Source organism: Indicator indicator, chromosome 16 (assembly GCF_027791375.1).
Source record: "Indicator indicator isolate 239-I01 chromosome 16, UM_Iind_1.1, whole genome shotgun sequence".
In the NCBI taxonomy this organism is placed as follows: Eukaryota; Metazoa; Chordata; class Aves; order Piciformes; family Indicatoridae; genus Indicator; species Indicator indicator.
Window position 1 is genome coordinate 14,153,827 of NC_072025.1, and position 26,757 is coordinate 14,180,583.

The 26,757-nt window shown below is 46.0% G+C and overlaps 1 protein-coding gene and 1 non-coding gene across 3 annotated transcripts; both read left to right on the top strand.

Annotated features, from left to right (window-relative positions):
• The first annotated feature begins 2,438 nt into the window (after window positions 1-2,438).
• TRNAK-CUU (transfer RNA lysine (anticodon CUU)) lies at window positions 2,439-2,511 on the top strand. The gene has a single exon. It is a non-coding gene; the product is annotated as a tRNA-Lys (tRNA).
• A 279-nt stretch (window positions 2,512-2,790) lies between these two features.
• MORF4L1 (mortality factor 4 like 1) lies at window positions 2,791-24,829 on the top strand. 2 transcript variants are annotated; one of them, XM_054388395.1, is made up of 13 exons: window positions 2,791-2,893; window positions 6,031-6,077; window positions 6,871-6,938; window positions 9,158-9,244; window positions 9,972-10,052; window positions 12,562-12,624; window positions 18,255-18,280; window positions 18,863-18,951; window positions 19,252-19,353; window positions 21,307-21,395; window positions 22,956-23,128; window positions 23,466-23,550; window positions 24,186-24,829. In XM_054388395.1, exons 1-13 carry the CDS (start codon window positions 2,854-2,856, stop codon window positions 24,268-24,270), a joined length of 1,035 nt encoding a protein of 344 aa, XP_054244370.1. In that variant the 5' UTR covers window positions 2,791-2,853; the 3' UTR covers window positions 24,271-24,829. The 2 variants fall into 2 exon arrangements, with proteins under 2 accessions (XP_054244370.1, XP_054244371.1); XM_054388396.1 differs by lacking the exon at window positions 12,562-12,624.
• Window positions 24,830-26,757: the final 1,928 nt, after the last annotated feature.

Here is a 26,757-nt window from a genome sequence, read left to right on the forward strand (position 1 = left end):
ACTGGTGATGGATGTGGTCCCACCGGTGATCTGAGCACGCAAGGAGGCAGCGACGTCCAGACGAACCAGGAATAGCTCACAACATCCATCCATGTCCCTGCAGCTATGAACAAGAGATGGGTTGATGTTCTCTCTGGCCCTTGTGCTCCACAGAGAGGTTCCACAAGCCCAGCCTTAGAATTGTGGAATCATTCAGGTTGGAAAAGACCCCTGAGATCCATCCTTGAGGATCAGAAAAGCCAAACAAGGATAGCAAGGTTAAGAGAAGGCTTCAGGGAGCAGCAATGATGGGAGAGCTGGAAGTCCTCTGCTGTGAGGTCAGGCTGCTAGAGTTGGGGTTGTTCACCTTGGAGAAGAGAAGGCTCCAGGGAGACCCTCTGGTGGCCTTTCAGTGCTCAAAGAAAGCTGGGGACAGACTCTTGAGCAGGGTCTGTTGTGACAGAGCAAGGAGTGATGGTTTGAAAATAAAGGAGAGAGATTCAGACTGGAGAGAAGGGAGAAATGTTTGACACTGAGGGTGGTGAGACCCCGGCCCAGGTTGCCCAGAGAGGTAGGAGCTGCCCCATCCCTGGAACTATTCCAGATCAGGTTGTTTGGGGCTCTCAGCAAGCTGCTCTAGTTGCAGATGTCCCTGCTGACTTCAGGGGGTTGGACTGGATGAGCTTGAAAGGTCCCTTCCAACTCAAATCGCTCCACGATTCTCTAATTTCAATCTGTTATGTCCTGCATGGAAAAACAGAGCTGAGCTGAGCTGCTGTGTGGAGTGGCCACGTGTGGAGCCCAGCCCAAGAAGCCCAGGGCAGGGATGCTCCTCACCCAGCAGATGACATTTACTGGTTGTAATCTCACTCTGTGGCTTGCTGGTGCCCTCTGCAGTTGTTTCTCCTCATTGTAGCTGCAGAGTGTTAACAACACGAAGGGATGATTTTACTGCTTGATGATGGCAAGTGAGGACAGGAAATGTGGCTCCCTTCCCAGGTCTGGAGAAACATCCTATGATCCAATATTTAAAGGGTGGCTACAAAGAAGTTGGAGATTCCCTTTCCACAGGCAGTCACATGGAAAAGAGAAGGATGATGGGGACAAGTTACTCCTGGTGAGATTCTGATAGGACACAAGAGGAAAATTGTTCAGAAAGTGATCACCCATTGGATCATCTCCCTTGGGAAGTGGTGGAGTCTCCAGCGTTGGATATAGTTAAGATTCAACTGGACAGGAGCTGAGCCAGCTTCTGTAGAGCAGGTTTCAGGCAAGAAATACTGGATCAGATGATCCTTGAGTTCCCTTCCAACCTGATATTCTGTGATTGATTCTTTCCTGCCTTGACCTATTTCTCCACCCACATGTGGACACCATGACCTGTTTCACCAACCTGGTGACCCTGAAACCCCATGACTGTGGTGGGAGGGCAGTGAAGCCTCTCTGTACTCCATCCAGCACAAAGCTGCCAGTGCTAATGATCTCAAAGCACCTCACAGACAAGAAAAGTCCTTTCATGGTCATCAAAGCAGCCTATTCCACGTCCACCAAGGGCAATACTTTTGTCTGAGGTGGGAATGCCATTTTGGTGGTGCAAAGGGGAGGAGGGTGCACAAAGAGGAGTGTGGCCAGCAGATCAGGGGATACTCTCCAGTTCTCCATGCACTCTGCCCTAGTGAAGCAACAGCTGAAGTCCTGGTTCCAGTTCTGGACTCCTCAGTTCAAGAGAGACAGGGAACTACTGGTGAGGGTCCAGCGGAGGCTGTGAAGATGGTGAGGGGCTTGGAGCATCTCTGGGAGAAGGAAAGGTTGAGAGCCCTGGGGCTGTTGAGCCTGGAGAAGAGCAGCCCCAGAGGGGATCTGCTCAATGCTCAGCAAGAGATGAAGGGTGGGGGGCAAGAGCATGGAGCCAGAGTCTTGTCAGTGGTGCCCAGTGAGAGGACAAAAGGCACAAACTGCCATCCAGGAGATTCCTTCTGAAAGTGGAGGAGAAATTTCTTTGTTGTGAGGGTGCTGGAGCCCCAGAGCAGGCTGTGCAGAGAGGTTTTGGAGTGTCTTGTGTGGAGAGCTTCCAAACCCATGTGGCCATTGTGATCCTCGTCAAGCTGGTGTGGGTGCCCCTGCTTTCACCAGGGATTGGAGTGGATAATCTCCATCTATGGAGGTCCCTTCCCTGTCCCACCATGCTGGGATTCTAGGATATCTCTGGTGGCAGGACTTCACAGAACTTCATTCATCCCAGCAAGTATCTTCACATTGAGAGGGAAACAACAACCTTGTTGTTTGAAAGCAGGAAAAGCAAATTCTAGGATGAGAGCTGACGGATCCTAAAGGTCCTTCCCAACCGAAATGATTTTCTGATTCTGCAATGGCACGTCCCACCCATGGTCTTATTATTTAACAATTAAATAGACAAACAAACTAATGAATAGCGTGAAGAAAAATACCGTTAGCAAGACGCCCGGCTAGCTCAGTCGGTAGAGCATGGGACTCTTAATCCCAGGGTCGTGGGTTCGAGCCCCACGTTGGGCGTGTCTCTTTTCTTGTGTACTTCCCCTCTTTTTAATTTTTTTTTTTTTTAAATCCTTTTTAAAAAAAAATAATTTTCACCCCACTACCGTCCCTTGCAGCCGACAACAAAGATCCAAGCTCATCTTTCATCCCCTCGGAGCACTGGGGGATCTGGAAGAGGGCTGACCCCACCGCAGACTACAATTCCCAGCGTGCTGCGGGAGAGGGCGGGGGAGGGTGAGGCCGGTGGTGGCTATCGGCGGCTGCGCGGAGCCGGAGGGGCTGGTGCCGGCCGCGCAGAATGCGGCGGAGGTAGTGAGGCCCCCGCGGGGAGGGGGCGGGAGGAGGCAGAGCCACTTATAAATGGCGCCCAAGCAGGACCCCAAGCCCAAATTCCAGGAGGGTGAGTGCGGCTGGGGGCGGCTGGCCGGGGGGTATGGAGGGGCCTGACGGGAGAGGTGCAGGGGGCTGAGGCCTGGTCGGGAGCGGGCGGCGGGGCTGTGCGTTTGCGGGGCCTTGGGGGGAGTTCAGCGAGGTGAGAGGCTGGGCCTGGGCGGCTCTGGGGACCTAAGGCCGGCCCCCGGTGGTGGGGTTCCCGTCACCGCCTCTCCCCTCGCTCGAAATCCCGGCTCTCAACCCGCCTTTCAGCCCGTTCCTTTCCCGTGGAAGGCGGCGGTGGGTGGGCCAGAAGGAGACAAAGGAAATGGTTTAACAGGAGGGGAAAAGAGCAAATGTCGCCGGGGTGTCGGAGAGTCGCAGTGCGAGGTGCGGTGAGGCTGCGAGATATGGACCGGCGGCGGCGCCAGACGGGCCCGGGCTGGCCCTAGAGGAGGCTGCTGACAGGTCCCAACTGTCACCCTGCAGCGGGCCAGCCCTCGCTGCAGGCTGCCTCTGCCCTCGGCCAGCTCCCTGAGAGCGCAGGAGGTAATTGCAGTGCTGCGGCTAGGAGTGCTTGTGGCCCTGGGGCAGGTCTTCGCCGAGGGCTCAGCCAGGCCAGCTCTGGACTCGGTGTTTTGTCAGCCCTCGGTGGGTGGTTTTAGCTTCTAGTGCCCTAACAACGTGAGAAAACGTCGGGGGGAAAAAATTAATTCCTGTCATCTTTGTCTCTCTTCCTGTTCCTCATCTTTCCTATCAATAGGACATGAGGCCTTCCTGTCCCCTGTCATGCTAAGTCTGCTCCCGTTTTCTTGCAGGCGTGGACATTCATTGGCATTAAAGCTTTGACATCTCATAAGGCTGTCAGGATTTTGAGTTTGAAACCTGGTTATTATTTACCTTTCCCTGAAAGGATCTGAATTAGGGATCCTAATGCAGGAGAACTCCCAAAGCAGCACTTGGACTGTGGCTGGCTGCTGTGTTAGAATCCATAATTACCACAAAGCAGGTTTTGTTTTTTGGGTTTTTTTTTTTTTTTTTTTTTTGGGTGAATAAAGGTTAGGATTATACTTTTGGTGAGATTTATTTTGCATACATCACGGTTTTTAGATAATGGTTGTGGTTGGCACCCATACATGTAAAGGAAAACACTAGGCAGTGGTAAGTGAAAATTCACTTCACCTTTTTTCTCCTCTTTGACTTCTAAGCAGGATTTTCCACCCAGTTCTGATGTATCCTTCAAGGCACAGTTAGCAGAAGCATAGCTGGAAGCTGGCCAGTCTGAGAAGCTTCAACACCACCACAATTGTATATTCTCTGTGGCTGCTGGTGTCAGAATGTGTGCAATTGTGCATCATCATTCTGTGCCATGCCTTAATGGTACCAGTGGTTTTACTAACCCTGCAGAAATAATCAAGATTTGAATATGTTCAATGTTATGAGCATCAGGATTTTAACCTTTTCACATTCTAGTAATTAATGTGAAATCAAATGAACTGCAGAAACTGAAACATAAGCAGAATTCCAGGCTGAAATCATGTTCATAGCTGGAGGAGCAACCTGAATTTAGTACAGAACTTGAAATTTTTTAGGCTTCTTTTCCCACTACCTAAATGTGTTTTTATTTCAGCTGTAACATTAAAAGGAAGACAAGTGCTGTGAGTAAAGCTTTCTGCAGGCCTCAAATGCTTGATTGTGGCCCTTCACAGCACCACAAATGGAAATTGCTTGGATTGCAGTGTCAAAGGGTGAGAGGGAGGCTGAGAATGTATCCCTATTGGCATCTTTCACACACCAGAGGGTGAGAAGGAGATGGGATTTGTTGTGAAAAACCTCTTAAGAGCTAGAAAAATGGAAATGTTGTGTTATGGGTAGCCCTTAAAATGTTTATGCAGGAGTGAGAAATGAGGTTGGTATTGAGGCAGCTGGATTAAGGGTTTCAGGTACTTCAGGTGCTCTGCATCTTCTAAAGCAAATACAGGAAAGCCTCAGATGTCAGATTCCTTAGTATCAGGTGATAGAACAAGAGGAAATGGCCTGAAGTTGTGCCAGGGGAGGTTGTATTTGGATATCAGGAGAAATTTCTTTCCTGCAAGAGTGGTCAGGTGTTGGAACAGGCTACCCAGGGAGTTGGAGTCACCATCCCTGGGTGTGTGTTCAAGAAATGTATGGATGTGTACTGCCTGGGGACTGTGACAGTGTTCTTCTGTCCTGTATGTCCTGGAGATGTATGTTGCATTATTTAGCTTGTCTCTGAAAAAGGTGAGGTCCTGCAGCATTCAAGAAGGAAACATCTGGACTCAGATATCCTGTGTGAAGTACCTTTAGATTCCCACCACAATGAGACTTTGCTTGTGAGGGGAAAGTACCCTCAGAGTGAAGAACAAGCTCTTCCTACTTAAAACCCTCAAATTGGACAGTTTTTTCTTGCTGTTGCACAGACTTGACGTTCTTCAGAGGGGGAAACAATGTTTGGGTCTTTCTCTTCCTGACTTCATTGATCTAAAAATACCAGGTGTGCTTCCTGCAGGAAAGGGAGCACTTAATAATAACACTTGGATTTGGCAGAAGCTGAAGATGCAGAGGTGACACCTCCTAGGAGAGCTGATTTCCTGCTCTGAATCAAAATGCAGTGTCACAAAGGCTAGAGAAGCCTTACAGCCAGGCAGTGTTAGCTGCTTACTGCCTGAATGCTGAGCCTGAGGAAGTCCATTTGCACTGAACCAGTGTGTCCTGGTGTCTGCATCTGCAAATCAAGGGTTTGAAGGAGTTCTCTGTTCTCACCTTACAATGGGATGCAAGGGTGTCTCTAATTGAAGCTGGCAGTGACTGGAAGTATGGGCAGGGACAGCAGTTTTGGTGCCAATCGCTTGCTGAAGTCACCAGTCCTGAACTCTGGCAGGCTTGGATGTGGTTTGCATGCAGCTGCCCTTGTTTGAGTGCTCCTCAGGGAGCTCCTCAGCAATCTGTTTATGGCCTAAATAATTGGAGCTCTGATCCTTTGGGAATGAATTTGCTCCTCAAACCCCAGCCTGCTTCTCACACGAGGACCTGCCTTTGCATTTCCCTCTAGGCTGGCACTGGGGTCATTCTGTGTTGTCCTTGGTGACACATTTTTGCAGAAATGGCACCTTTCTAAGATGTTTATCTGCCACTTTGTTTCAGGTGAACGAGTGCTTTGTTTTCATGGACCTCTCCTTTATGAAGCCAAGGTATGTGTGGCTGGTTGCTGCAGGTGGCTGACTGTTCCCCAAGAAAATAAGGAATGGTATCAGTTTGTCTGCCTCACTGTGTGGGTTTAAGGACTGAAAGTAGAATGAACAAAAGCCTGATGATATGTGAAACCCATTTTAAATCCTGGAGCTCTGTATTAGAGGAAAAAACAATCAGAAACCCCAGTGGTCCTGTGCAGCTGTTTTGGTCAACTGCTGAAGGCCAAGTGGTCTTGTGTGTTGAAGATCTGATATTGTGCTCCCAAAACACCAGGAACCATTTGTGCCCATGGAGCAGCAGAGGTCCCTTCCAACCTTTGTCATTCTGTGCTGGTGCTCATGCATGAAGCAGTGGGTTAGCTGCAGCCTGAGTTTCCTCAGAGATGTAGGTAGCTGTGTACACCTGGTGGTCTTCAAATGGGACAACACTGCAGAAGGTGATGCTGGATTAAAGTGCCAAAGGAGGTGGCATTCTTTCTTCTGTAGTTTTAGCTGCAGAAACCATGCACTGGCTTGGAGTAGGAGTATCCTCCTGCTTCAGTTGCAGGTCTCTGCTGCCACACTAAGCTGCTTTTTCCTCAGGTGTCTGAGGACAGCTGAGAGTTGCTTGGTTGCCCAGCCCTTCCAAATTCATACATGGGAGAGAACTTTCTTTCTGCCCTGAAATGGCTGCTGGTGTTTCAGTTGCTTGCATGGAAACCTCTGCATGCTTCCAACTCAAAAGCTAAACCAGCAAAACTCACTCAGCTCTTTGTTCTCACTGGCACTGACTGAACTTTCTGTTCTCTTCCAGTGTGTAAAGGTTGCCATAAAGGACAAGCAAGTGAAATACTTTATCCATTACAGTGGTTGGAATAAAAAGTAAGTATTGTATGAAATGAAAGCAGTTGCTTCATTTCCCTTTGTGGGCAAAGGTGAGCTTTGACAGTTTGAATATGAGCTTGAGGGACTAGCACTGCCATTAGATTGCTGCTGAAATGAACTGATTTTGATGCAGAAACCAATGGTTTCTGGTACCACAAAGAAAACATTGCCTAACTAACCTTTCCTTCAGGGCTTTGGTTCTGTAGACAAACTAGCTTAGGGTGTCAGCAGACTGGTGGGAGTGTTCATAGGCTTCTTTTTGTTCAAGTTGGAAAATAGCTACTGTAATTCCTCCCTGGCAGAAACACCTAGCACAAAAACTTCCTTGTGAAGAGGAGAGGTAAGCCCTGCTGAGGTGGAGCAGAGCTGTCTACTCAAATACACACTGTACTTGACTCTTCTACCATTTTTGGTAGCAAAGCTTTGGAGAAGCACAGCTGCCTGAGATATCTGCTCATCTGAGTCCTTCACAGGAGCAGGTTTAGCCTGTGTTTCACTTAACCTAACGTTAGGAGAGGCTTCACCTTCTGCAAAAACAGGATTGCAGGTGAGAGATTGCTGTAGAGCAAAGGAGGCTCCATGGAATAAATGCTGAGCCCATTAGAGGTGAAGCCTTTCATGACATGATTGCATTTATGCACTTGTCTTTTTCCTTTCATTGAATCCTTCTGCCACTAGACTTTGAATTTAGGGAATGTGATTTGGTTTGTTTTTGTTCCTTGCCTCTTCAGACTGCAGAAGGTGTTCAGAGAGCACTTCCCTGATTGTTTTTTATTTCAGTTCAGTGCTGCAGGCTCTTAGTCACTCATGTCTTGATCTCACTGACATGACTAAAAGCTGAACATGTTTTAGTATGTAACTTTTTTAAGTGCATCCACACACCCAGAATGGACAGACAAATGTTTTGCTGTAAACACTTGACAGTTGCAGGGAGCATAACTGGCTCTTATGGTGTCAGTTAATGAGGCAACATAAGTTTGATACTTCCTCTCCTTGTTTATTTCTGAAGGGTGCCATAAGTGATGTCATGACTCTTGCTTTTCTTGCTTGCACTGTTTGGGGTTGTTTGTTTGTTTGGGTTTTTTTTCCTTCAAGCTGCCAATTAAGTACATTAAAAGTGGCATTGCTGCAAGATTTAGACAGTATGGGGCAATATGACTCCTTAATTTGAATATCTATAATGAGAGTCCTTTGTTAATTGTTAATTGCTTGACTTCTGAAGGTGGTTGGTTGGTTTGTTTCCAAATACCAACGGTTAGGATACCAAAAAGTTTCTCCATCAGGCAGCAGAAAGTGATACAGTTAAACCACACTTCTTTTGAAGGTCTCTTGCAGCTGTCCAGGCCAGGAGTAAGAGAAGTGGCTTTAAATATCTGAGCAAAGCACTATCCTAAAAACATAGTCTTAGAACATGTGCAGCTGGACATGTGTTTCTCTGTAACACTTGGATGCTAAGCTCGCATAGTCTTAACACTCCTGAGGACTTTCTGTCCCTATAGGAGTGTTTGGTTTTGTCACCTTAATGCTCTAAGACTGGCAGCTATTCCCATGAAATGAAAATGACCTAACTGTTTCTCTAAAAAGAGCTAGAACTTGCGTATTCAGTATGACTTGGCCACTTTTAATGTGTTTTTGTTTGAAAGAAATTGTCAGATTGCTCAGATAATCCACTCTGTCAAAGTGGAGTTCTTGCTGGTAATGGCAATTCCCCCAACACCTCTTCTCTTAAATCGTTCAGATTCTTCAAATATTCATGCCATCTTGGTTTCCTTCACAGACAGAAAGCAGAGCTCTTCTTCTTACAGTAAGATCTTATTGCTGAATTTGTTAACCTATACAATGTTGGAATAGATAAAGGAAACTTGCTCTGTCATATAGTTATGGCTACAGGTGTCCCATAAGTGTAGAGAAGTTGTTTTCCTGAGATGATGCTTTTAAATTAAAGACAGTCCCCTCCCTCCTAAATTGCCCAGCCTTCAAGTTTGGGAACCTCTGTGGAGATGACTGAAGGTTACACTTCCCTAGACAAATCCTTACAGCTTCAGTCAGGGGAAAAATGAGTTTGGCCATTCACGTTTTCAATTATGCCAGACTTGATACAAAAAAAGCAGAGTTGAGTCTCAAATTATGTGAAGCTTTTAATTGCCTGTTGTGTGTGGAGTGCAATTCTTTCACGGTTGGGAATGATGGTTTGGTTTCTCTGTCATCTTTTTCAGCTGGGATGAATGGGTTCCAGAAAGCAGAGTGCTCAAATACGTGGATACCAATTTGCAGAAACAAAAAGAACTTCAAAAGGCCAACCAGTAAGTGTTTGTATTACAAAACCTTGTCAGTAAATCAATTTCTATAGGGCTTCCATCCAACAACCCTTTATCAAAGCAAGCTAGTGAGTCTGTAAACAAAAGCCCTCAGGAGGTGTTCATATGCTCATTTTTTTTCTTGAGGTCTTTGGCTCAGAGGGGTTCTGATCTCTGCAAACTGCTACTCACCTTTAAAATGGTGACTTGAGGTTTTGAGCACAGGTGGCTTGGTGAAATGAAGAAGCAGCCTGACTAGCTGCAGGTACATCCTTTGATGTGGAAATTAGGTGGAAGCATCCCTGAAGTATGTTAAGTGGTGAGGATCTCAGCTTCAGGATGCCTACGAAACAGTTGGATTTCAAATGCTAATCTTGAAAAGAAATGCTTTTGTGGAGAAGCTGTTCTGTTTTCCACAAGCCATGTGCTGCTTCCACATGGTTCAGAATAAGGAGGATGGAGGCAGGGGGGAGGAAATGGGTGTTCATACTCTATGAAGAAGCCTTAATCTTCTTGATATTGAGTTGGATTTGTTCCTGCTCATGACACACTGATTTGCAAAGCCATTTCTATTCTAAGCTATTCTATCCTGTGCTCTGATTCTGTTTACTAGACATTCTCTAAATGTCTTGCATAACCTGGGCTCCTTTGAAGGGAAAACAAGCTGCTGCTTTTTTTTTTTTTCCATTAAAGTCTTATTTACTCTAATTTTTTTTTTTTCAATTTAATAAAGGGAACAATATGCAGAGGGGAAGATGAGAGGTGCTGCTCCGGGCAAGAAGACTTCTGGTCTGCAGCAGAAAAATGTTGAAGTGTAAGAAGCTTTTTGTTTAACTAACAAATGAAGAAACAAACCCACCCCTAAAAACCCCATCCCAAAAAGCTCCCCAAACTTTTGCTTGTCAGTTTTACTATTGACCTCTAAAGAATATTTTTTTGTCTTAGAGTGGTTCTGCAGGCCAAACTACTCCTGACACAAGCCCTACCAAAGTTTGTGTTTCACTTTTGTGACCTGAACAAGGCCTTTGTTTTGAAGTACTTTATTCAAGCTGCCTTTAGATAGTGCAGTGTTTCACAGTGAATCAAGGTACTGAGCAGACAATTCTGTACTTGTTTTGTGCTCTGAAGTTAGTGAACTGACACTCAAAAAGTGGTGAGTCCTCCTAACACTCTGGTATCTTGGTGAAATGGGTTTCTCTATAGAATTTTACAGTTCTTCCAAGCACTTTTGGTTGAAATCCTTAAAAATGCTTTGCCTTCTTTGTCTCCAGTGGCTAAAAGCTGCACTTAGTCTTTGTTTTGCTCTTTTTTGACGAAACAAACCCCATATGCTAGCAAATGGTTTTGAATCTTAAGAGACCAGAAGCAAGCTCAGACATTTCTTAGGAAAAGATGAATCATTTCAGGATGTTACTGTCAGATTGCTTTCATCCCATCCATTTTGTTTTCCAGGATAGGTTTGTGTGGTGTTTAGAGTCTCACGGAGTCAGTGCAGCTTTCCTCTTTTTGTGTGCCATGAAACTCAAGTCTTTGGGGTAGTGCTTCACTTAATTATGAAGATGGCCATGACTAATGAGGTGTTTTGAACTTCTGACTTCATTTGTGATTATGGTCCTCGTGAGAAAGCTGCTGAAATGACACCAGCTCCCAAGAGCAGCATTTGGCAGCAGCCTCGGATTTCACTTCTTATTTACAGACAGCCTTGTTATTATGGAATATGCTTCACTGGCTTGAGAATGGGCACAGTTGTTGGTTTTTTGGGCTGGATCCTGAAGGCAGATTTCGCAGTGGGACTAGTCAAAGCCCAGCCAAGGCTATAGATTGGCTCTTGGTCTCTGGAATAGGAAGTCCTCTGGATCTGACCATAATGCTGTGTCTTCCCATTGGGCTGTTGCTGAGGTGCTTTGACTCCACAGGTTTATTGTGGTCTGTCCGCTCAGGGTGGGCCTCTGGCAGGGAGGTTTGTTTGGTCTTTGGACTTGTTTGGCCTTCACTTGAAGGTGGAAAACCAAGCAAACCAAAACAAAAAGCCAAACCCACCCCACCTGTTTACACACTTTCAAACGAATGCCATTGAAATGTAATGAGGGCAGGTCTGGATGATGACCACTGCTGATTCGGCTGCTTAAGGGGCTGTTGCACCTCAGTCTTCTTGCATTTTAGTGGGAGCAGGCTTAATGTCCTGCCTAAATTTGACCCAGGTGGAGATGACTCAGTTGTGAATGTCTACAGTTTGCATTGCAGAGAACATCCCAGCAGTAACTTAAGGATTAGGTTCCCCATACCATCAGCTTTAGTCACCTCAGTAGCTCAGGCTGGTTGCAGTGGGTTGAGTTCTCTCTTAACCTGTGGTTGGAACCCAAGTTGATTTAATCCTGTCTAGCACACCTAATGATGTTGTATCCAAGGGAGACTCTCACAGCAGAAATGACTTCATCTTCAACCTCTGTGTAACTCAGAGCTTGAAAGCATGTTTCCAGGTCTGTCTTTACTCTCTGGTTGAAACCAGCTGGGGGAAAAGGAGTGGCTTAGCTTTGTGCTGTCATCGCTCTCCTAGGCATGGGTGGGTGTTTCCCAGACAGTAAGGCCATTCTTTGAAACTTCTGCCTCATGTTGATGGGGGAAAAAATGAATTCCTTGATAGTGGATTTTCAGTTGTAAAGGGAAAGAAGGAAAAGGAATGTCATATCAGGGCCCCATCTGCTCATTGCACTGATCTTGCTCCTAGTCTCTAGTCATTACCAGCATCCGATTCATCCTTCTAAATTAGACCTGTGCCACTTTCAGCAAATTCTCCCCTTTTTTTTTTTCTTTTCCTATTTGGTGGCTGAGGGAGAGGAAATACTTTGCTTTACCCTAGGAGGGTTATGATTCTGGTATGTTCACCCAAACTACTGCTACTCACATCCTCTTACAGCTAAAGGCAACATGGCTTCTGAAAAAAAAAACCAAACAAACCATTTCAAAATACAGTTCCAGCCTGAAATTTCTGGCTTGTGCTAAATCTTTTAAGGTGGTTGCTGGTGGGGAGGGGGAGAAACTAAAAGGATAACACTCTTTGGGCCTCAAAATTTACCTTTTGCAGCATTCTTGGAGGATGGAACCTAAGGAAGAGGTAACAGATTGTGAAAATTATCCTTCAGCTAGCCAAACAATAATGGAAAGGAAATAATCTATAAGCACAACATTCTCCTCCAGGAATGTTCAGTAAAAAAAAAAAAAAAAGAATGAAAAGGTAAATTGCTGACTCTTAACTAGATTCTGTTGAAGGCTAAAGACAAGGTCTGACATTCTCTCCTTAACTCAACCCCCATTGTGCCTAGATTTTTCAGACGAGATGGAGCGCATACAGTTTGCTGTTTGGAGACCCCTACAATATCGACGCGGTGAGTTAAGGATGGATTGTCAAACCAGGATGGTCATCCTGAAATCCCCATCTCCTTGCTTGCCTAGATTGCTTGCAGACACTCCTAAAAGTCCTCAGCTTGAGCAGCTGGGAGCAGTGTTGTTCATTACAAGCGCTGCACCGTATCCCTTTGGGTTTATTTTGTGTGTTCAAGCCCATGTGGACCTGCCAGTTGATAGTTTCTCTGCAATGTTCCCCTTTTTGGTTGGGATAGGGGACAGTGAGTAGTGAAACACACTCAGTGTCCCACTCTTTAAAAAGAAGTGGAGGACAACTGACTTCAGGCTTTGGAAACTGGCTGTTTCTGAAAGGTCACACAAGTTGGTCTACATGCAGCCTGGGGTTCTGCTTCCATGGAAACTGAGAACAAAGCATCACTGGGTTCTGTAAGTCTTGGGGCTGCTGTGATAATGGTGTTAGAAATTCATAGTTTCATAGAATGGTTTGGGTTGGAACAGACCTTAAAGATGATCTAGTTCCAACCCCCCTGCCATGGTCAAGGGACACCTTCCACTGGACCAGGTTGCTCAAGGCTCCATACAACCTGGCTTTGAATCCAAAACTTCCCTGGACAACCTGTGCCAGCAGGTTGATAACAAACATCCCTGGTTGCTATGAGTCTTGGGGGTGAGGCTGCTGTGATAGTGGTGTTAGAAATGCAAGGTTTCAACTTGCCTCTGGATGTCCAATATTTTGTTGTCCTCAGTCTGTTTCTGTAAACTGCAGCCACAGGTTCAAAAAGCTGCTGAGGCTGTTTGTAAGCCACATTTGATCAAATAAAGATGCATGAAATGCAGGATGTATACAGTTGTAAAATATTTATCTTATGATAACTAGAAGCTATCATAGAAAAATATTTGTACAGTTAGAGCAGGCTGCCAGAAATGAAAGACAGCTCTGCAGCTTCTGGCTTCTCCAGAGGGTTTTAGACAAAGTTCTGCTGAATTTCCAGCTTCTTAGAGTTTAGGCTACCTTTGATGGGCCTCACAGGATTAACTTGCAAATAAATCAGTGAACAGTCAGAGTGAAGGGGTGCCTGGACAGTAAGGACAACTGAGAGTGTTCTGGTGGGGAGATTAGACACCCAATAACAAACCTGAGAGTGGTTTCTGTTTTTACATGATCTATATACAAGCAGTCTCATCAGAGATGCTCTCAAAACAGTCTCTCAATGTGGGAGTTGTTTTTACTTCCAACAGGAGTCTTGTTCTTAATCTGAATGTATTACTCAAAAGTGTCTGCTCCTGCTGCATGTCTCCTCTGCATCTCCTGCTGTCTTTGGAGCAGCTGGTAGCTCTCAGGAGCTACCTCCAGTCCTCTAAAGGTCAAGCAGCAGATGAATGCTGCCTACATGCTGGTTGTCCAGGGCAGGAATGACACTGGAATGGCTACACCAGCTCACACTGAAGGTTTTTTCCTCACCTCTTCTGCTCTCTAATGGTCCCCAGTCACATGTGCTTAGGCATAATCAAGTGAGTCAAATCCAGAATGATGCTTTCCCCCAAATACCCTTTCAACTTCCAGCAGCCTATAATTAAGGGATCTGAGAGCTGGAGGCTGTATCCCTGTGATGGGTTTAATAGCCCTGTGTAGGACTGGCTTATATTTATCTGACAGCTTCTGAACCCTTTGGACATGTGGCATCCACATCATCTCGTGGCAGCCTGTTCTCAGCTCCATTCTGAAGAGGGAAGGAAAGAGGGTGACTCCTCCTGTGTTTTTAATGTCTGCTGCTTTGGGGCTTTGGTCTGTTTCATCTGTTGGAGGCAAGATTGATTGTTGATTTGAATCATAGAATGGCCTAGGTTGGAAGTGACCTTAGAGATCATCTACTCCAACCATTCTGCCATGGGCAAGGATGCCTCTCAACTTTATTGCTCAAGGCCTCATCCAGCCTGGCCTTGAGCACCTCTAGGGAGGGGGAAAATCCACAACCTCTCTGGCCAACCCATTCCAAAGTCTCACCATTCTCATACTGAAGAAATTCCTCTCAAGGTGCAGTCTCAACCTAATCTCCTTCACCTTCAATCCATTCCCCCTGTTGCTAGACACCCTTATGAAAATCCCTCTCCAGCCTTCCTGTGGCTTCCCTTCAGGTATTGGCATGGAAGTATTGAGGAATTTGAATCAAGTGCAACGAAGAACTTCTTGATGGAAGTTCTTCAAGCTTGATTTTTTTTTTTTTTTTTTAATCACTAGTTGTACCTCTGCAACACTTCCCCTCAGTTGTCAGCTGGAGAAAGCCTTTATCTGCCTGGTTACTCCTGGTAGAGAAGCTGTTGTACACAACCACCTGTTCTTAGTCCTCTGGACCTTCTAGTTTGTGTGCCTTCTAAGGTCAGGTTGCCTGAGCAAACACAGCAGATTCTCCTTTCCTCTTTGTTACTACACACCTTGTGTCAGGAGAGACTTTTTGGTTTCCAAAAGCTCAGTTACAGCTGTTCCACCACTGAACTGCTGCCTCATCTCCTTTTTCTGACACTTGATGTTGAACTCCTGCCTGAGACCAGGTGGGAGCTACATAGGAGCTGCTGCTCATACCTTAACCAGCTGTTACAGGGAGATTTAACAGATCTCCAAGTCCCTTCCAAAGGCACATGGAGTCTGGGGACAGTAAAATGCTTGCTACTGCCCATAACATTTTTTTTTTTATCTGCCTGGTCATGAACTCCTAACTGTTATGGAGTGAGTAAACTTTCCAAGGTCTTGTTTTCTTCCTGGTGTCATTTGCCTGTGAATTCTATTTTCTAACCTGTTTTTATTTTCTACTGACAGGTCTCTAGACATGTCCCAGAAGCCAGTTTGAGCCTTAACACCAACTCTTGTGCAAAGGTTGCTGGCTTCTCGAGGTGGCACTGCTGTTCTCTGACAGATATTTGACTGTTTGTCTTCTGATAACTGTCTGTGGCAAGGTGAAGTGCAGCCTTTCAATCTGTTGCTCCTCTGGCATCCTCTTTAGTCTCACCCTTTGATCATGAACACAGTCTTGCTTTGGATGCTGAGACTGGAAGCTCAGTGTTAGGCTCTTGTGGCATGGGCTGCTTATTTCCCTTCTGGGTGAGCTGCTTATCAGGACTGATCACTGTCCCATGTCTGACTCCAGTGAGCTACATCCTTCTAAGTTTGAACTGCCAGGTCTTCAGCACCTTGTCCCTGAGTCAACTCTTTCCACAGAAGCTTCTCTGAACCTTCCCTCCTGCTTTTTAGTTTTTTTAGTTTTCTTGTCAACTTTCAGTGAGGAAGCAGAGTGAAGAATAGCAGCTGGGCTGTGCTTGCTGTATAGAGGAGTCAGTGAAAGCTGTTGTGTTGCTTCTGGACAGCAGTACAGAGCTTGCTGGTCATGATGTAGTCCTGAAGTGACACAAAGGGGTGGATTTTAACCTCTCTTAGATAGGTTTCAGCTTTTTGTAGCCTTTCAGGACTTGCATTCCCTTTGTCCTTATCTGCCATTGTGAGGAGCACACCTGGTGTTCTTCAGCTCTGTGCCCCAAAATGAGAGTCTGCTTGGACTCTTATCTAAGATGTGCTGCTTATCTCTGCCAGTAGGGCAGGCTGCAGCCTCTGAGACAGATCCTGCACTCCTCTCCTGGGTTTGGAATGTGCTGCATGCTTCAGTTGCTGATCACAGCAGCACCTCTTCCCCTTGCACAGCTGCCTTCAGGTGGAAAACATTATTCCAGGCCTGCCAAGTGCTCCTGTTTGCAGCTCTTTGTTTGCTCCCTGACTGGGATCTGTCTTTTAGACTTTGCAACCAGCTGCTTTGAGTGGAAGCAGAGGTGTGTGACTTGAAATAGAAGGAATGAGGTGGGAGAGCACAAGCACCTGCTTAGAGTACATCATGCTAGACTTTGTGCTCCACTAACAGATGGAGTTTGCTGCCTCAGCTGCACTGGTTCTTTAAGTACTTTATGTTGCCTATCCCAGTTTTGGGGCTGTGCTTCTAGGCTAATGCTTAACATTGTTTTTATCTTGTGATTTTTAATTCTGGAAAGAACTCCCTGTTCCTTCTTGTTTACTCCAGGTTTGGAAGAAAAGACTTTCTCTTCAGTACACCAATCCATTATCAGTGATTTAACTTGGCAGCTCTTCCTTCTTGCTGGAGAGAGATGATCTTTCTTCTGCCCACAGTTTAAGCCTAATGCTTATTTGAGTTAGAGCTTGGGAAAAAAGCCTCTTCCTATCTTCAGACCTTCCTAGGAACTCTGCCTACTTCCTGACCCTGATAAACCCAGTTCAAAGCAAGAGTCACTTGAGATAGTGGTGAATTTCCAAAAGAAATAATTTGTGCTGATAAAGAGCTTTATCCACACAACCTGCTTTTTTTTTTTTTTTGAGGTTTAACTCCTATTTAATAGTGAGCAAATTTCAAATGTGGCTGATAGTGCTTTGAATTCAAATGCCCTGCAAATGGTTAGTAAATAAAACTTAGCTAATTACAAACATAGGCAAAGGTCAAACAATGACACAAACACCTTGTTAGGACAGTTGAGTTTTGTCAGGGATACTCCTGGCCTGTCTGGATACTTACATGTCCTCTTCATTGTATTTCTTCAGGGGTCTTTAGCATTTGAAGAGCTGCCCCATTTAGACTAAAAATGAGGGCTAAGGATAGAGACTTTACAAAAATGTGTGAGTTAAAAGCAGTAAAGATAAGTATCAGAGACAAGGCTGTTTAGTACATTCCAAATGTTTGTAATAAGTGGCAAGTGTAATCATAGAGTTCTTAGGGTTGGAAGGAACCTCAAGGATCATCCAGTCCCAACCCCCCTGCCATGGGCAGGGACACCTCACACTACAGCAGGTTGCTCAGAGCCACATCCAGCCTGGCCTTAAAAACATCCAGGGATGAGGCTTCCAGCACCTCCCTGGGCAACCTGTTCCAGTGTCTCATCACCCTCATGGTGGTGAAGAATTTCTTCCTAACATCCAACCTGAATCTACCCATTTCTATTTTTGCTCCATTCCCCCATGTCCTATCACTACTTGACACCCTAAAAAGTCCCTCCCCTACAAGCTGATGATGGATTGTAAGCAGTCCGTGCAGCTTCATGGATAGAATTTAAACTTCCCTCTCTACTGTAGAAGTAAAACTCTGGTTTTTTTATTTTTCTTTTTTTTTTTTCCAATACTTTACTGGAGTTTAACTCATTTGAGTGAGATTTGTCTGATCATTCCCAGCACTTCTGTTTCCTTGTCCCATAATCTGAGTGATCCCTGAAACAGAGACATAAACCACCTACAGATCTAGTCTGGTTTTCCAACAGCACTTGGAAAGTGTGAAACATCTTGTAGCTGTTACTTGCCAAACTGTCAGTCAGTTCTGGTTTCAAATACTCGTGTTCTTTGCATGCTTTTAGTGATTTTTCCCCCCTCAAAATGGTGAATTCTAACCCCTTAAATGAAAAAAAAAAATGTTGTAATATCAGAATTGTGATGCAAAATCTTATCTGACATTGTTTTCTGTGCCTTTAAGTAGTCCAGAGGCCACTGAGTATTTGCTCATTGTGATCTTTAGTGGACAATTTTTTTTTTTTTTCCCCTGGCTTCCTACTTTGGATTCTTTAAGTAGAATTATCTTTATATTTGCAATAATTTGTGTTCTTCTTGCAGGAAAACAAAAAAGAACAAGCAGAAAAGTAAGTATGTCTTTATTTTGTGTGTAAATGGATATCCTTAGTGGACTCTTAGCTGGAATGAGACCTTAAATCTGCTTCAGCTAAGCTTCCTGAAGTCCCTTGGTGTTGTTCCTTGTGGACTTCAGATGTTTCTTCCTCTTGGTCAGGAGGAATGGTTTGTACACAAACTGCTTGTTTCAGCCTGCCCAGCTTTTGACCTCTTGAAAATGAAAAGCAAAATGATGTCTCCACAGATCTGTTGGAATCATTTCATGAGTCAAACTTAGGTTTTCTTATGGAGATGGAGACACATTGTAGAGCTGAGCTGCTGATTCCCAAAGTCCTTCTGAAGAATATTACAGAGACTGACTTAGCAGTTTGGGTTTAATGCAGGAACCTCCATCATCAGCTAAGTTTAGGTGGTTACAGAATACAAGTAATACTTAAAACAGACTCAAGGAAAATAGAAGTGAAGAGGTGAGCTGAGAGCAGTCTGGGTCTTACTTGTAAATCCTTCTTTTACTGATGTTTCTTACTGACTTAAGGTCTTTTCCAGCCAGATGAATCCATGATTTATTAAGCAGTGTGTCTCTTTCTGTACAGCTCCAGGAATTGGAGAAGGGAGCAGTACCAGTGAGACTCCTCAGCCTCCAAGGAAGAAGAGGGCTCGAGTAGATCCAACTGTGGAGAGTGTATGTACTCCTGATCCTTCCCCAGGGGCTTGGATAGCAAAGGGGAAGGTTGCTGTGCTGGGAAACAGACAGCAATGCTTTGGCCTGCAGTGGGAAATGGGGCAACATGCAAAATTCAGCTTCCCAAGTGGCCTTGGAAATAGAAGCTGTTTCCTTGTTCCCTCTGGAGCCTTTAGGAGTTACTCCAGTAATTCCTCAGTGCAGGGCTGTGTTTCAGTTGTGAAAATGAGGAGAAGAGGGGACTGTTAGCTTGGGCAGTTGTCTGAGAGATTTAATTAGCCTGGCTTCTCTTTGGTTCAGGAAGAAACATTTATGAACAGAGTTGAAGTCAAGGTGAAAATCCCAGAAGAGCTGAAACCGTGGCTGGTAGATGACTGGGACCTGATCACCAGGCAAAAGCAGGTAATTGATCACAAGAACAACCTTGCCATGGGTGAGGCCACTAAAACTACATTTTCATATTTCTCCAAGCACAGGGTGGTGAAATCTCTTGCAGAGTTTGACAGCAGCTTGGTGGCTTACTTGGCAGTTCTCATTGGAGCTGGATTGCTGGTGGCTCAGCAGAGTTGTGTGTAAATTTGTGGACTAGACTTGATGATCTCATCAAGCACCAGCCAGAAGAGCAAATAATTTAAACTTCTTTAAGCTCTGTGGTGTTAACTCTGTGCTGCTGGTGTGTTTCTACTTAGCTGATGGAGGATTGGTCTGTAGGAATGTCACAGATGATGCCTCTTTTTCCCTCAGCTCCTTCCTGCTTTGCTTTTGCAGTCACTTGTTGCCAAGTTCCACAAGTGTCTTGAGTTGTTCTCCAGCTCTAACAGAAAGCTGCTGCTTAAGATGGAGATTTTTTAACCTCTGCCAGGCTGGAGCCATATAAAGCTTCCTGATTTATCACAGAATTTCAAGTTGGAAGGGTCCCCAAGGATTGTCTGCTCCAACCTTTCTAGGTGATAGTTAAAATCTAGTTGCATTTAACTAGAAATGGAAAGAAAAGGATCCTTTCTATTTTTAAAGACTCAAACACTTTGACTTAAGCCATGATTCATTAATACAGATTAATTAATACAATTCATTAACATAATTCAATAATAATTGGATGAAACTGCACCTGAAATCAGCAAGAAGCATGGAAAAATAATACTGAAAACTTCTTGTTGTTGGATAGGCTGCATGCTGGAACTTACTGTGATTCAGGTCCTCTCTCTGTCCCTGCAGTCCCAGACACAGAATCATTTAGAGGAGACCTTCAAGATTGACTCCAACTCTTAACTCTGCTCTACCAAGTCCCCCACTAAGCCATATCCCCAAGCACCACATCCACACAGCATTAAGGGAAAAGAAAACCACCTTCACTGAAAGGGTCCTCAAAGAGTGGAACAGGCTGCCCAGGGAGGTGGTTGAATCCCCATCCCTGGGGGTGTTTGAAAGAGGCAGAGATGTGGTGCTGAGGGACATGGTTTGTCACCAGACTTGGTAGAGTTAGAGAGTGGTTGGACTAAATCTTCAAGGTCTTTTCCAGCCGAAATGATTGTGTGATTTTAGACGTGTGCAAATCCTACATGGAGGAGGCTGACCTCCCTTGGTGAATACAAATCTTAATCCTGCATCACTAATAAAGGTGCTCAAACACTGCTATGTGTACTCTGACCCCAATTCTGCAGAATTAGGGGTGTTTCCTCCTGAATGTCCTCAGACCAGAGTGCTCTTGAGAAGAAAACAGCTAAGTGAAGTGGGGCCCTTGCCTCAGAAAATGAGCCTCAAGTACCTGGATTTGCTCTGCTGCTGAGCCTTGCTGTATACAACTGACCTAGTGTCTGTGGAAAATGGAAGGTAATCCTTGATGAATCATGGCTGGAAGTATTTGGCTTCCATTCTGGTAGCTCCTGAGAGACCTGCTGAGGTTCCTCAGACTCTGCAGGCAGCAAAACCTCATGGCAGGTATATTTGCTTCACAGCAGTAGTAGTGCCAGGTGCTGAGCTGTGGGTGCCAGAGGAGCAGCAGACAGAAGAACAGGCGAAAGGATCACTGTTGCTTTTGTATCTGCTGTGTGGCTTGGTGTGGAGGTGTCTGCAGGGGCGTGTGAGTGGTTTGCAGTGGACAGTTTGGCTCTTGAACTTCAGCAGTTCATCATCAGGTTGCTGTTGAGCAGCAGATGTGGAACCATGGCTGTAGCTGCTGTTAGCAGTTGGGTAAAAGAGAGTTGGGTGTTCCTTGAATAACACTTAGTGTCTTAACCTGTTGATTTTAACCTGGCAGTGTCCTTATGTCTGTTGATTTAAACTTAGCAGATGCAGATCTAAATGTCTCCATCAACTAGACAACTTTGTATTGGTCTGGTTCTGCTTCTTGTGCAGCTCTTCTATCTTCCTGCCAAGAAAAATGTTGACTCCATTTTGGAGGATTATGCAAACTACAAAAAATCCCGAGGAAATACTGATAACAAGTAAGTAGCAACCATATCAAACCTGAAATGAACTTCTGCTGTTGTTCTTGGACTTGGATCTAGTGGAAAATTTAGGAAGGTTGTGAAAACATGTCCCAGCCCTGTGTCCAGCTTCGTGTGCCAAGACCAAGGTGATGGAAGAGTTCTGAAGTCTTCAGGGAGGTGGTTCAAGAATGCAGTGCTGCTTTTTGGGTAGTACCAGAGAATCATGGTGTGGTTTGGGTGGGAAGGGACCTTTCAAGCTCATCCTGTCCAACCCCCTGAGGTCAGCAGGGACATCTGCAACTAGAGCAGGTTGCTGAGAGCCCCAAACAACCTGACCTGCAATGGGTCCAGGGATGGGGCAGCTCCCTCCTCTCTGGGCAAGCTGGGCCAGGGTCTTGCCACCCTCAGTGTCAAACATTTCTCCCTTTTCTCCAGTCTGAATCTCCCTCTTTTAGTTCAAACCATCACCCCTTGTCCTGTCACTACAGGCCCTGCTTAGAAGATCACAGAATCACAGAATGCATGGGGCTGGAAGGGACCTTTAGAGGTCATCAGGTCCAACCCCCCAGCTGTATAAGATTGTCACTCACATCATTTCTGCTTCCCCCACTTTCCCTAAGCCTTTTCCCAGAGGAATCTGATAGAAGGGAGCAGTTCCCCACCCCTCCATTCTAACTCAGGCTGGGTGAATAAATTCAGTGGCACTTGCTGAACAAGCTATCAGGACAGCCACCTTGCAGGTGAGCAAAGTATTAGTGTCTGGGTGGACTCCATGGAGAAGGACAGGAGGTAGGTGATGACCTTCAGAAGGATCTGATGGACAAAGTTAATTACTTTGAAGATTTTTCTTAATTGCCTCAGCAGTCCAACCCTGACAAACAAGGTGTGTTTGTTCTTCTTTCCTTTTTGAGAGGGAGAGAAACTAGAAATGTGAAGATCTTCTCATCCACTCAAGAGGAAGCTTGTTGACTCCTCAGGGTGTTTTAAACATTCTTTTGTGTCACTGCCCTAATGTCTGTCCTAAATTTGTTTGCAGGGTGGAGTAAGGTTTTGCTTCTTAGATGTGCAGAGTCACTGCTAATTGCTACACAGTTACTCCTCAGTTAGTTGTGAAGTGGGAGGCCTGCAGGAATTTGAGAGGCTGAGTTAGGAAGGGTCAGTTGCCTGAAAGGTTGGAGGATTGTCCACTTCCAATCAGCAGGAATTCTGTCTGCTTGCTTTATGGTACTTTTTAAACTGGTTTGAGTGGGGGTTAACCTTGAGCACCCAAGAGCTGGTAAGTGTCTCACTAAATAATGCCTGGTGCTTTGAAAGAACTGCTTTGAGTTAACTGTGAGTAGATAACTACAGGTAAGGCTTTTCTCGGTGTGCCTGACTTGTTACTGACCTCACAACGAGGAGGTCTTGAAGTTCATCACTCTCTGTGGTTCTGCACTTGAAGGTCTCCAAATTTCCTTGTCCAATCTGAAGGCTTCTAAAAACTTTGTGCTTTTGGTGGACTCCCCAAGCCAAGCCTCATCCTTGTGTCCATCTGGTCACTAGAACAAGACTCACAATGTGTTCTCTCCTCACCAGGGAGTATGCAGTCAACGAAGTGGTGGCTGGGATTAAAGAATACTTCAATGTCATGCTGGGAACTCAACTGCTGTACAAGTTTGAGAGGCCCCAGTATGCTGAGATCTTAGCAGATCACCCAGATGCTCCAATGTCTCAAGTCTATGGTGCTCCACACCTGCTGAGGTTGTTTGGTGAGTTTGACCTCCAGAGATGGATGAAGAGCAGTCGGAAGTGTGCAAACACTTCCTTTTCCTCTCCTGGCTGTCAGTGGGTGCCAGCTGCAGGATTTTGGTGAGCTCTGTGAAATGCGGTGGCATTCTGTCCTTAATCCATGTCCCCAGAATGCTCAGAACTGCTCAGGGATTTGGAATGGAAATGGTTTTTTTCCCAAGTCTAGTTAATTTAGGTGAACTTCTATCTTAGAGCAGATTCCTGGGCTGTCTTACATGCTGCTGTGAGGTTCTAAACTGACCTTAACTACTAAGTAGAGCTGTTTGGAACTGACAAATGCTTTTTCTTCTGCAACAGTTCGGATTGGAGCTATGCTTGCTTACACTCCTCTGGATGAGAAGAGTCTGGCTTTGCTCTTAAACTATTTGCATGACTTCTTAAAGTAAGTACTTCCAAAGTCTGTGAGCAGAAAGTCCTGCTCTCAGCACTGGGGAGGGTGCATCTCAAACACTGGGTTCAGTTTTGGGCCCCTCACTCCTAGAAGGATGTTGAGAGGCTGGACTGGGTCAAGAGAAGAGCAATGAAGCTGGTGAAGGGTCTGGAGAACAGGGCTGGTGAGGAGCAGCTGAGGGACCTGGGGTTGTTGAGCCTATAGAAAAGGAGGCTGAGAGGAGACCTCCTGGCTCTCTACAACTCCCTGAAAGAAGGGTGTAGAGAGATGGGTTGGTGTGTTCAACTAAGTAACAAGTGACAGGACAAGAGAAAACAGCCTCAGGTTGCCCCAGGGGAGGTTTAGGTTGGACCTGAGGAACAGTTTCTTCATGGAAAGGGTTGTGAAGGGCTGTCCCAGGCTGCCCAGGGCAGTGGTGGAGTCCCCGTCCCTGAAGGGGTTTCAAAAATACGGTGGTGTGGTTGAATGAGGCTTTGAGCAACCTGGTCTAGTAGGAGGGGTCCCTGCCTACAGCAGCAGGGTTGGAACTAGATAAGCTTGAAGGTCCCTTCCAACCCAACCATTCTCTGACTCCATGGGTTGTGTGTCTCCAAGGAGGTAACTTCATCCTCTCACCCTTTCCCCAGGTATTTAGCCAAGAACTCCTCGGCACTGTTCAGCGCCAGCGACTATGAAGTAGCTCCTCCCGAGTACCATCGGAAGGCAGTGTAACCCTCTGCTGCCTGGCAGCCAAGTGATGCTTGGTTCCCCCCTGCAACACCTCTGCATCTCCTCCTTCACCTCTCTTGCACATGTCTCTGTTGCACAGACAAAGTACCCATGAAGTGAGTGAAGTTGGGTGTTCCAAATGGAGCTGCCATCCGTAACCCCTTCCGTGAGGATTCCTTGTCCCGCAGGAACTCTTTGTGGTGTTTCTGGCTTGCTTCTGTTGTTTGCATCGATGGAATGTACAAAGAATTGCTTGATGGTGTTTCCTTGTTTTGAGCTCCTCAGCTCTCCTGGGTCTTGTCAGGTGAAGATTGGCTTCACTTTAACCTGCTTGGTTGTAACAGGCACAGGCTGGGACCCACGGGGGCTGTGCCCCACCATGTGTTGGTGCTATTGATTTAGTCTTTCAACCCCATTTCCTTTCTCAGCCTTGGGAAGTAAAATGGTTGGGCCATAAATGTTTGCTTTAATTGGATAGCTGAGGGACTGTGACCTTTTTATATGCTTTATCATTTCATTGTGTCCTGGACATGTTGGTCTTTCACAGAGCCGTTTTCCAAACCTTCCAATAAACTTTTTGTTTGTTTTAATTTCAGATTTGATATTTGTATTTGCATCACTCACCCCCAGATGATGGTGTCAAAGTTATGATCTGAAGTGTATGAAGTGCAGTATAAAGTTCTGCAATGTTAACTTGGAGATGCTGTGGTTCTTTTTCGTTCCAAGGATTGCCAGTTAAAGCCTCTGCATTCCATTCCAGCAGGGGAGTGAAGTTGTCTTCCCTGGGGTCATTAAATAGTCTGTGAGTGATGATAGCAGTTTCACTACATTTGCTGCAGAAATCACACAACCACAGAATGGTAGAGGTTGGAAGAGACCTCTGGAGATCATCCACTCCAACCCTTTTGCCAAGGCAGGGTCACCTAGAGAAGGTTGCACAGGATCATGTCCAGGTGGGTTTGGAAGCTCTCCAGGGAAGGAGACTCTGCAACCTCTCTGGGCAGCCTGCTCCAGGGCTCCAGCACCCTCACAACAAAGAAGTTCCTCCTCTTGTTCAGGTGGAACCTCCTGGGTTCCAGTTTGTGCCCAGCGCCCCTTGTCCTGTCACTGGGCACAACTGACAAGACTCTGGCTCTACCCTCTTGCCCCCCACCCTTCAGTTCTTGCTGAGCAGGTCACCTCTCAGGCTGCTCTTCTCCAGGGCTCTCAGCCTTTCTTCCTCAGAGATGCTTCAGGCTCCTCAGCATCTTCCCAGCCTCCACTGGACTCTCCAATAGTTCCCTGTCTTTTGAACTGGGGAGCCCAGAACTGGATCCAGTACTCCAGATACAGCCTCACTAGGGCAGGTTAGAGAATGAGGAGAAGCTCCGTTGCAGCCAGGATCCCTGGTGCTCCTGATTCTTGTCTCAGTACTGCTGTAAGAAGAGCTGGGGCAGAAGCTGAAATCACAGAATAGGTGCTGAGGAAATGGTGTGAGAGGAACATGGAGCTGGCAGGAAGGAGGCTGTGGCCCTGCAAGATGCTTTTGTGTTCATTGTTTTCACAGCAGCTTGGTGCTGTGCTTGGCTCTGGTCTCTCACTATCAGGCACATGAAGCTTATCTCTCTTCTTGATGTTGCAAGTTCCCTGCAAGGTTATGCACTGGTTCTGGGAAGGTCCTTGATGGAGTTGGATCCAAGCTGCACAACAATGACTGTTAGTGTTCTGAGCTGTGTCCTGCCTGCCTCTTGTTTCCTTTCCTTGCTTCCCTGTGTGTTTCCCAAGGCAGCTTCTCTGAAGAACTCCCTATTCCAGCCCCCTCAGATAAGCTCTGTCTGGGGACCCATCTCCTCCTCAGGTTTTTTGTCTACATCTCCCTTAGGCCTGTCAAACTCTTCTGTAACAGCTCTTTTAGGCCAAGGTGATAGTCACAGATTCACAGATGGCATCAGGTTGGAAGGGACCCTCAAAGGTCATCTTGTCCAACCCCTCTGCACTCAGCAGGGACATCCCTAACTAGAGGAGGCTGCCCAAGGCCAAGTTTGACCTTGAATGTCTTCAGGGGTGGGGCCTCCACTACATCTCTGGGCAACCTGTGCCAGTGTCTCACCTTGTGAAGAACTTCCTCCTGATGTCCAACCTAGATCTCCCCTGCTCCAGTCTCAAACCATTGCCCCTTGTCCTATTTCCACAGACCCTTCTGAACAGTCCCTCCCCAGCCTTCCCCTAGGTCCCCTTTAGATACTGAAACACAGCTCTAAGGTTTCCCCAGAGCCTTTTCTCCATGCTGAACAGATCTCAGCCTGCCTTCACAGGAGAGGTGCCCCAGCCCTCTGCTCATCTTTGGCTTACTCTGGACCTTCTGCCTTCTGTTGGTAAACTCTTTAGCAGCTGATTCCCCAACTCAACAAGAAGAGAAGTCAGACTCAATTTGGTACATCAGGTTTGCTTCCTGGGGCAAGGGCTTCTTACCTCAACTCTCTGCATCTGTGGGACAGGATCTGGAGATCC

Coding starts and splice junctions, on each gene's coding strand:
- MORF4L1 (XM_054388395.1), top strand. CDS start 2,854: ATGGCGCCCAAGCAGGACCCCAAGCCCAAATTCCAGGAGG. Junction 6,939..9,157: donor TACAGTGGTTGGAATAAAAA/GTAAGTATTGTA, acceptor CATCTTTTTCAG/CTGGGATGAATGGGTTCCAG. Junction 23,129..23,465: donor ACACCTGCTGAGGTTGTTTG/GTGAGTTTGACC, acceptor CTTCTGCAACAG/TTCGGATTGGAGCTATGCTT.